Here is a 10718-nt window from a genome sequence, read left to right as displayed (position 1 = left end):
TGTGAAAATGACAATCCTACCAAAAGCAGTCTACATGTTCAATGCAATCTCAATACAGATAGCAAATAAATTTTTCAAGGAAATTGTCAAGTTTATTTGGAGAGACAAGAGACCCTAAATAAGCAGAACACTTCAGAGAAACAAAAATGAAGTTGGTGGCATAGCACTCCCTGACCTCAAAACATAGTATACAGTGGTAGTAACCAAAACAGCATGGTACTGGTACAATAACAGGTACATAGAGCAATGGAACAGACTTGAGAACCCAGAAATAGACCTAGCTAACTATGGTCAACTGATGTTTTACAAGGAAATAAAATCTATCAAATGAGGAAATGACAACTTTTTCAACAAATGGTGCTGGCAAAACTGGACTTCCACTTGCAGAAAGCTGAAACAGGATCCACATCTCACACCATACACAAAAATCAAATCAAGGTAGATCAGAGACCTGGGAGTAAAGTCCAAAACCATAAATTTCATAAAAGACAAACTGGGATCAGGCTTAGAAGGCCTAGTCTATAATATAAAGATATTGCCAAATACAGCCAGAAAAGCACAGTATGAAGAGGATAAAATAGATGACTGGAACTTTCTAAAGATTAAATCCCTGTGCGCATCAAAGACTTTTTCCAACAGGGTGAAAAGAAAACCTACTGACTGGGAACAGACTTTGGTAATACCATCTCAGCCAAGAGTCTCATAATGAAAGTTTACAGAATACTCCTGAGCCTCCAGAAGAAAAAGACTGAGAAAACTTCTGTGATTAAAGATTAATTGCAGCATCTGATTTCATACATCCAAAGTTGTGAAGTCAGAGAGGATGGTCTAATAACAAAGCAGGTGGGGGCTAAATTTTAATTGCTTTATTTATGGGGTGCATGAACTCCTTTGAAAGGCACATAAAATCATTTAGGTCCAGTAACATAGGATAATGTTCCAGTTTACATTTGCCTGCAACAGAGCAAGAAGGCAAGCAGCTGTAACCCAAGACCACCAGTAAGGTGATAAAGCGTCCTCCCTTCCCCCCTTTACATCTATGCCCCTGTTCAGCATGAAGAAGCCAGAGAGTCGGCATCCAATTCCCAAACCAATAAGACAGTTGGTTTAATTACCATTGGAAAATGCTTGTCATTCCTCTGTAGGATCTGGTCCCCTCTGGACCCTCATTATTTCCTTCACCTGTTCCCCCCACCGACCAAACTGTGCAGCTCTGCAAGTGCATCCTGGCCCATCCTCACCCTTCTGCCCCCAACCCTCACCTCCTTGTACCCCCAATATGTTTTTCCCAATAAAAATTAAAAAAATCCATTTGATGACATGGGAGTGGGGCAGAAGAGTGTAGTTGGATTTTAATCACTAGACACACACACACCCACACACACACACTTTGCATGGGGGTTTTTTTAAGTTTGAGTGTCTAAAATATGGGCATTGAGATGAAGCATAATGGGGCTATGCAACTGCACTAGACCCACCCAACAGAATTGTTTAGTACACTGACTTCTCTAATAAGAACAGGTCCTGGGCAGGCGACTGGTTGTGGTAACTCCCTGTGTATGTTTATCACGTCTTTGTTCACAATGGCAAAGAGTTGGAAACAACCTAAGTGTCCATTAACGAATGGATAGAGAAGCTGTGGTATATTCACACAAGGAAATAGTAAGCTGCACTGAAAAACAAGGAACTCATTAAATATTCAAAATGGATTACCCTGGAGGACATTATGCTGAGTGAAATATCTCAATCATGAAAGGACAAATACTGCATAGTGACACTGTTGTAAAATGGGACTGACATCGTGGTTGGGGGGAGACTGAGAAAGATGGGATAAATTATGTATGCTGCTTTGAAACAGATGAGGGAGAGAACTGTTTAAAAGGGATATATGATTAGGTATTATTGTCATGACAGGAGTCCAGAAGGAAGGCTGCATAGTGCAGTGGACTTGGGGGGAAGGATTGTATAACAATGGAAGAATTTTTCTTTTCCTCTTCAAAGAGAAGAGCAAACTGTTGGAGAGGTTGGGTGGGGAGAAAAGTGCAACAGTGAATGGATGGAAATCCAAAGTCTCTGTAAATTTTCATTAAAACTAATTTAAAAAATGAGCAAAAGACATAGAAATAATTTTCAGAGAAAGGTATTTGAATGGCCAACAGACATATGAAGAAATGCTCAAAATCACGTGCAATAAGAGAGATACAAATCAAAACCACAATGAAACACCATCTCACTCCAGTAGCAGTGGCAGAGTTTAACAGGACAGCAAGCAATAAATGTTGGAGAGGATGTGGTGAGATAGGAACTCTCATACATTGTTGGTGGAATTGTATAGTAATACAACCACTCTGGAAGGCAGTTTGGTGCTTTCTCAAAAAACTGAACACAGAAATTCCATATGACCCAGATATTCCTTTGCTTAGAATATACCCTGAGAAATGAGAACTGAGACACAAATGGAGACTGGTACACCAATGTTCATAGCAGCATTATTCATCATTGCAAGAACATGGAAACAGCCCAGATATCTGACTGCAATAAAATGGATTGAGAAATTATGGTACATTCATACAATGCAATACTATGCAGCATGCAGGAGAAATGATTTTGTAAATTCCTACCTAACTTGGGAGGGACAGGAGGGCATTATACCAAGTGAATTAACTCAGCTGCATAAGGACAAATACTGTATAAAACCATTATTGTAGAATGAGAATGAGGATCCAAGAGGGGGGAGGATGGGAGCAGAGGGATTAAGGATGGGGGGGGTGGGAGTGCTGGGGTTAATCATAGGGATGTGGAATTTGAGGGTGAAGGGTGAAGGAAATGGGAATGGTCTGGTTTGAAAAACAATGTACTCAAACTTTGTAAATAAACCAGTTTTTAAAAGAAAAAAAAAGATAGGAGAAAAAGATAATAAAACTTCTTCTTACATACTTTAGGCATGTTGCTAGGAGAGGCTACTCATTGGAAAGGGACATGATGTTTGGGAAGGAGGAAGGGCGGCAAAAGAGGGAGACCTTGACCAGGTGGATTGACACAGTGACTGCAGCAACGGGCTCAAGTGTTTCAGAGACTGTGGGGATGGCACAGGATAGGTGCAGGATTCACATCTGTTGTTCATAAGGTCAGCATGAGATGTTCTTGACTCTACAGCACCTAACAAAAGGGACAAAAAAGTCAAGAGTAAACCACAGAGCCAGTCAGGGGCCTCTCTGGGTAAAAAGCAGACCCTTGTTTGACCACTGGCTACTAGGGACAGACAGCCTTGTGGTTCATTCGCATGGACGCAGGAAACTGCTTTGGTCCCATTTGGTACTCATAATGGGGAAGTAAGGTGGATTTGGCATCCCTCCTTTCCTGGGAAAAGCTCATTAAAGATCTTTATTGTCCTTCCCATTTAGCTTGTTTCTGCAAAGCTTTTTTCTTTCTTCAGTTCCCTCAGGATAAATACAGGAACCACGCTTTTCTAAGAATTGCCTTGTCTTCTCAGCTATGGTGGCACCAATGGGAGGGAGCGGGGTTACAAATCTAAAGTTAATCAGACTTCCTTCTAGGTAGTGAGGACTCAGTCATCCCTTGGTGGACACCCCACTTTCTATGACAATGGAGTTCTCTCAGAACTCAATCTCATTTGTTTGACTTCTTCTTGTTGTGTACTGTACATTCGCAACTGACCCATAGCTGATTCTCCAGGGGGTTTTCAGAGGCATTTAATCACAGGAGAGGAGATTTCCCATTCTTCTCCCTCATTTGACTTCTAGAGGTGAGAAAATTGCCTAGTGGAAAGGATAGGAAAGGAATTCCCTCCTACAGAGAGAATAATGATGACTTTCACTCTCTAGTAATAGTCTGATAGTAGCTAAAAGGAGAGGACTTATTTGCTGGGTGATGATTGAGGGGAATGGGGCTTGTTTAACTGCTCTTATTAAATTCTGACACATTATTAGGCCCCAGTGGTGGCTGGGCTATCTAGTCTGGGGAGTAGCCGCGTCTATTGTTTTCCAATGGGTCCCCAGGGCAACAGTGAAAATCTTACTCAGCATCTTATTACATAACCAATAGTTCAACTTGGCATGCTACTGCAACAGTCCAGAAAAAGATCACAAAAGCTAATTTAAATCTCATTTTGTCTAATCCTCCTGCCACTCTTTTGAAAGTCTTCGTATGCACAAAAGCTTACAAAACATATGTGGAAATCTGGGAGAAGTCAATAGGGCGTGTAAGAAATGTAAACTCTCAAACAATCAACTACTCTCTTGTAAAAAAGGGACACCATTGTGACCAAACACCAGTTTAGCTTCATCATGGCCTGATGTGAGGCTCTCGTGAAGTAGGAATGTTTATGGAAGGACGCATGGAAGACAGTGAACGCTGAGAAGGGGGAAAGAAAACAGAGCAGGCTCAATGCAGTTCTTGTTTCGTTCCTGGCTCCATGGATACCACTCAGACCCAGCTGCTGGCCCCTCTGGGGGAGGCTAGAAACTGGCAGGTTTCTTTCATTTGAAGAGCTCTGGCATCTTAGTCAGAGATTGGTATCCATGGCCCAAGGACTTAGCATTCCTGGCCTGGGGTGATGAAGAGAGATGAATAGCATTTTCAAGTGCAGTCAACATTTCCCTCTAGCCCTCTCCAATGGCCCCCACACCCCGATGCACACCAGTCCTAACTTTGCTGAAGAAAAACATATTTGTTATTTCAGATTCAGCCTAACATAATGAAAGAAGCCAGCAGAACTCTCTTGTCGTGAGAACTCTGAATTAGTAAGTGCTGTTTACTCTGTCTTTAATAGAAGTAGTTTTCCCTTTAGACTCTAAAGCAAGACACCTGAAAAAGCATGTCTTTGTTGCTTCATAACCTTATCTTTCCTTTTAATGTTAAGCTTGTCCCTGTATTATTGATCTGTAAGGCTTTTTGAGAGCAATATGTTTGTAGCCTGTCCTTATCATACATAGCTCTGAGAAGATTACTGGGATGGACTCAGGGAAAAGACAGATAATTTCCTTCCCATCAGAGCTCAGAAGAGAAAGACGTTGGTGTGGGCTTGTGCTCAGGATACTGAAGGGTGAAGGAGCTGGAAGGTCTGGGATGGGGCAGGGGTGAGAACAGAGGGGTGTATGCTCTCTGCAGGTGTCTCACCGAGGCTGCCCCAGCTGCTCACTTGGCGTGTCTGTTCTATTTCCTGGTCAGAGGACTTCACTCTGTATGCTGGGGTACACTGTCTGGGATAATGATTGCTGTGATCTGATGTCCTTAGAGTCCAGTCACAAGCTCACTTGATGCCCTGAGCTCTCTGCACACCAGTTGGCACAGGCTGAAGTAAGCCATGTATAATGTGAATAAATGAATAAAAGTGGAGGCTCCGAAATGGCCCGCACAGTCATTCTCTAATCCTCCCCACCCTACCCCAGACCTAACTATGTATGCTCTAGGGAGCTGTAAAGAATGAGGTTTCTAATTCTAAGCAAATTCTTTTTCATTTATTTGATGAGAGAAGTTTTGGGGTTTTTTTTCGCACCTTTATTTGGACCTTTGCTTTTCCTTTTTTAATTTCGTTTGTTTATTTTTCATTTCAATGAACATCTACAGAGATTTTGGGATTCCATTCATTCATTGTTGCACCCTTCTCCCCGCACAAACCCCTCCCCCCTCCCCCCCCTTTGCTCCTCTCCTTGAAAAGCAAAAGAAAAACTCCCTCATTGGTACACAATCCCCCCCACCGCACCTCCCCAAACCCCACCCCCTACCCCCAAATATAATCCACTCTGCAACCCTCATTGCATACTCCTATGTTGTGTGAAATTTATAAAGGGACTATTTATCTAGGCTGGAAAAAAAAATAAATAGCGCTTTGCAGTTAAAAAAAAAAAAGGAATAGTAAAAGTGATTTCTTTTAATCAGATTAACAGTGTTTTATGTATGCAGATTCTTTCTTCCCAAGAAGCTTTTCTTATATTTATCATTTATTTGGTCTTTAAAATATCTGATTGGCACCTATGTGGGGAACTATAATTTAGCACTTTCTCTTAGTGTGTGAACAAGGAGATGAAGATTCAACAGAAACCCTTTACTCTCAAACTTCTCAATCCTTCTATGTTACTCTGAAAACTCATTTCACTTTACAGCAATAACTCCCCATAGTGTGATTGCAGCTAGTTCAGCAATTGTGCTTCAAACCGAAAGTCAGAGGCCCTTGGCCTGGGATTATTCATCGGGATAGCCCTGGAGTGGAGACAATCTTGGTTTATTACTTCTAGACCATGAAGAGGCTGGAAAGGCATATGGTCAGGGGACCAATGCACAGGCATTTTGATTTGGAGAGGAAGACAGCCAAGCAAGCTGAAGCTAGACTCAGCCAAAGCCTGCAGAGACTGGAGGCCATCTGCCTCTACCACATGAAACTGCTGACCCGAGAGCAGAGACAACTCCAGAGAGACCTGCAGAGGCTGCAGCAAGGTGAGCGAGCCCTGGGGAGAGGCTGGGTGGGACAACGAGGGCATCACTTGGGTTTTGAGACTTGGAGGCTTTTTAGTCTAGTGATGTAGCCCTGATGGGGTAGTGCATTGCATACTTGGTTGGGGTAGTGCATTGCATACAGGGTTGCTAACATATAGGTTGATGGTTTGAGTCCAACAGCAGCTCTGCAGGCAATAGATAAGCAGTTCCCTCTCATGTAGATTTACAGTCTCAAAAACTGATGAAGGGCCCCTGTGAGTCAGACTAGACTGGACAGTAGTAGATGGATATTGGGATCAAGAGTAAACCGATGAAGGGCCCCTGTGAGTCAGACTAGACTGGACAGTAGTAGATGGATATTGGGTTCAAGAGTCATAGCTCTGAAAGCTCCTCAGAAGTAGGATCTATGTCTAGTTCACAAGCGCTCTTAGCATAGCACCTGAACAGGTTAAGGTTACGGGCTGAAAGAACCCAGGCATCCATAAATGAATGAAATATAGAGGCCCCAAAGTGGCTCTGTTATAAGTCCCCAAACCCTCCTGGTTCTGCTCCAGACTTCATCTCTCATGAAAAAGAAAGGCCCTCCCTCTCAAAGACCTGGATACTCAGAAAACAAAATCTCCTGATCTCAACCTGGAGTGTAAACTCTGAGCCCTTTCTGCCCCTCCCTTCACAATTATTCAAGTCCCCGGAAGTAGTCTCTGCATAAAACTTCTTAAACTAATGTTTTGCAGGTCAAGGTAACCTTTCCAATTAGCTCTCTCTTGCTCTAAACCTTAGTTTTCCACTTTCTTATTTTATTTCGTATTCCTCTTGTTTTTTACTATATCTGAGTGGTTGGGTAATTATCTCTCTTCTTTTATATCTGGTATTTCTCTTTTGGAGCTAACAGCCATTTATTGAGTAGCCACTAATGTGTGAGTCATTGTTAGTTGCTACTGAGTTGATGCTGACTCATAGTCCATGTGTCCTGAGTAAAATTACTCCACGGGGTTTTCAAGTCCGTGATCTTCTGGAGCCAGGTTACCAGGTCTGTCTTAAGAGGCGAGCTAGGTGGATTTAAACCACCAATCTTACACTTGGTAATCCAGTGCTTAGCCATTTGCACCACCAAGGAACTTCAGGCACTGTCCTAACCCTTACAATTTTCTGAGTAGAAAGTCAAAGAAAGAAAGTTCTGTGGATGCAGAGAGTAGAAGCAGTGCATAAAAGCTAGGCGGCCAGAGCCCCGCCACAAGTGGAGCACAGAGCACTTGGCACACTTCAGCGCTCGCTAATCAGAGGTACTGGGCCCTCCTTTCCTCTGTGGAAAGAGGATTTCTCAGCTAACTTCTTTGTGCTACAAATTTCTTTCTCCTAAATCCTACAGATTTGTCTTAGACTAGGACACTTCAGACGGGGGTGCATCTGTGTTTTCTGTGTCTTTTTAAGCCAAAGACTTCTGTTTGTTTCCCAAAAGAGGTTCCTTTGCCCCTAAGTTATAGGCTCATATCCTTAGTAGTATCCACCCCTTTTAACCTTCTGCTCTAGAAGAATTAACCCTTTCCAAACACATATCACTTAGAAAATGACACAATTCGTGTATTCTATTTGGCTAGTAAGGCTTGTGGCGTGGGTCCACCAGCTGCTCCTCAGCGTAAGGCTGGGCAATCTCCTGTGTGATTAACTGCCTCTGAAACCTCCTGGAGGATCAGCTTTGGCACACAACAACAACAGCACGTGGTTAATACATTAATGCATTGATATTTAAATAAATTCAAACTCATAGCCATCTAGCCAGCGCTAACTCATAGCTGACCCTCTAGTGGGTTTCCTGAGGCTAGAAACTACACATGACAAGATTTATCATCTTTCTCCTAAGTATCGCCTGGTAGATTAGAACTGCCAGACAAGTGCCACCCTTGAAGTAACAGCGCAACTCTCCACAGACTATGTCACCAGAGCTCCCTATTGATTGATTGATTGTTGTTGTTGTTGTTATGCACCCTTGAGTCAACACTGAGTCATAGCTGACCTTCCAGTGGGTGGTCAGAGGCTGTCAATTTCACAGGAAGAAATTGCTTGTCTTTCTTCTGAGGTGCAGCTGGTAGATTAGAATGGCCTGCTTTTGGGTGGGCAATGCAACTCTTTACACACTACCACCAGTGCTCCCATCCGTATTTATATTGTTGTTGTTGTTATATGCCATCGAGTCCTTGTGACTCATAGCGACCCTATGGACAACAGCCTTAAACCCTGCCAATCGCACTGCCTCTGACACTCCCATCCCGATTATCCAAGTCACTGAATCAATCCACCTCATAGAGGATTGTCCCCTCTTGTGCCGTCCCTCCACCCTCCCAAGGATGATGTCCCTCTCTAAGGACCTGTCTCTCCTTACAACATGTCCAAAGTATGTCAGACGAAGCCCCAGAATCCTTGCCTCCAAGGAGCAGCCTGGTTTAACCCTCTCCAGGATGAATCTGTTTGTTTTATTGGCAGTCCATGCTACATTCAATACTCTTCTCCAGCACCACAACTCAAAGGCATCAATTCTCCTACCTAGGCATGGTCCAACTCTCTGATGCATAACAAGTGATTGTGAAGACCATAGCCTGAATCAGACACACCTTAGTATCCAGAGTGACACCATTGCTCTTCAGTACCCTGGAGAGGTCCCTAAAAGCAGACTTTCCCATCACAATACTTTTTTTTATTTTATTTATATTAATATACTAATATAATGTGTTGTATTTAAATGGCGTGTATATCCATAGAACATAACTTGACTTTTGTACTTGCATCTTTTTGTAAGTACAGGTACAAAAGCTAAGAGTAAGGCCCAAAAGTATATCCAGGGGACTATTTAAAGCTCCAGCTCTGGTATAAAAAGTTGATACTGAGCAGGTAATTGAGCTTCCTGGTTTCCATTTTTCTGTCTCCAAAAAGTGAGTGAAATTAATACAGAGTGAGAGATTCCTTACAGGAAAAATATCTCAGAGACCTTTTGGGTGATTCCTGCTTTAACTGGGACCAGACTCTTGCCCTCCAGAAAGCGTGCAGAAGGCCCCACTTGATAGAGGTGCTTGTCCTTGTTGAAAAGAGAGTTGCTCTTTTGATAATGTAAGAAAGTCTGGATGATAAGATTACAAAACTTGATTCAGGGGCTTCTGCCTCCATGTCTTCATGGGAGTCATATCCTTCTTGTGCCTCAGACCCCTTAACACTAAATTTAAGGAAGAAGGAATGAAACAATATGTATTAAGTCTTAGTTTTCACCAAACATAGGGCAGGATGTGTATATATATTTCTCCACAAATAAACTGGGTATACAGGCCTGTGAGAGTCTCTCCGAAAGGGCCAGAGGGAGTGAGAATAGCTCAGCCCCTCACCACCCCAGAGCAGAAGGCAGATAAAGCACCCACAGCCCAGCCCTTTGATGCCTCTAGAGCTACACCAGCAGCAGGAGGTTAACTTACTCATTGTTCACTCAGACTATTGTACTGAGAGTGGAGTTTATTAGAGAAGTAAATTGGAAAGTAGGGGAGGCAAAGAATATCACCCAGTGCAAGTCCAGGTTTTGGACTCCAAGGCATAATTAATTCATTAATCCTGGCACTGGTTTCAGTTCAGCAGTCAAACCCCAATCATCCAACAAGGTTTGCCTAAGAGCAATTATAAGCCATCTTCTACTTCAATAGTCCAGCAAGCATAGCAAAACTTTTAACTGTGGCCTTTATCTCTGAGCTCCTCTGAATTTCTCCACAACAATACCACAGCCTCTCTACCACCATTACCAGGGTCTTGTCATTAGGGTCTCACTGCCACCAGGCTCTCTAACCAGGACCTGGCTCTAGTCTCCCTCAAGTCTTGCTGCCCAGTGAGGGAAGCACTCTCTTATTCTAGTCCTATACAGATGATGATTTGCAAGATCATGTATCTGCAGTTAAGGTAGCTAAAGACCAGAGGGGCTTAACGTAATGGCTAAAAAAGCCAAAGTTAGGCTAACACTGCAGATAGACTAGGGAACTCTGTCAGTGTAGCCTATAGGAGGTTGCACTGCTAAAACAAAGGTGACACTTCATGGTGGTTCAAACACGATACCAGCTCCATGGGATAAAGATGGATAATCTTCTCCTGTGTGATTTACTGCTTCTGTAAACCCTCTGGAGGCTCAGCTATGAGTCAATTATGACATCATGGCAATAAAAGAAAGATAAGAATGGATTATCATTTATATGTCTAACACACACACACACACACACACACACACACACACACAA

At 42.8% G+C, this 10718-nt stretch overlaps 1 protein-coding gene across 1 annotated transcript in view; it reads left to right on the top strand.

Moving 5' to 3' along the window:
• Positions 1-6260: 6260 nt before the first annotated feature.
• The window catches only part of LOC102847311 (chromosome unknown open reading frame, human C1orf110), a 14153-nt gene continuing 9695 nt past the window's right edge, over positions 6261-10718 (top strand). The window contains exon 1 of the mRNA XM_006887440.1: positions 6261-6456. Within this exon, the coding sequence (XP_006887502.1) occupies positions 6261-6456 (196 nt within the window). The remainder of the gene's footprint in view (positions 6457-10718) is intronic.

This window comes from Elephantulus edwardii, unplaced genomic scaffold, assembly GCF_000299155.1.
Source record: "Elephantulus edwardii isolate Elephantulus edwardi_28Jun2011 unplaced genomic scaffold, EleEdw1.0 scaffold00057, whole genome shotgun sequence".
Classification (NCBI taxonomy): domain Eukaryota; kingdom Metazoa; phylum Chordata; class Mammalia; order Macroscelidea; family Macroscelididae; genus Elephantulus; species Elephantulus edwardii.
This window is presented reverse-complemented; position numbering and strand designations above follow the sequence as displayed.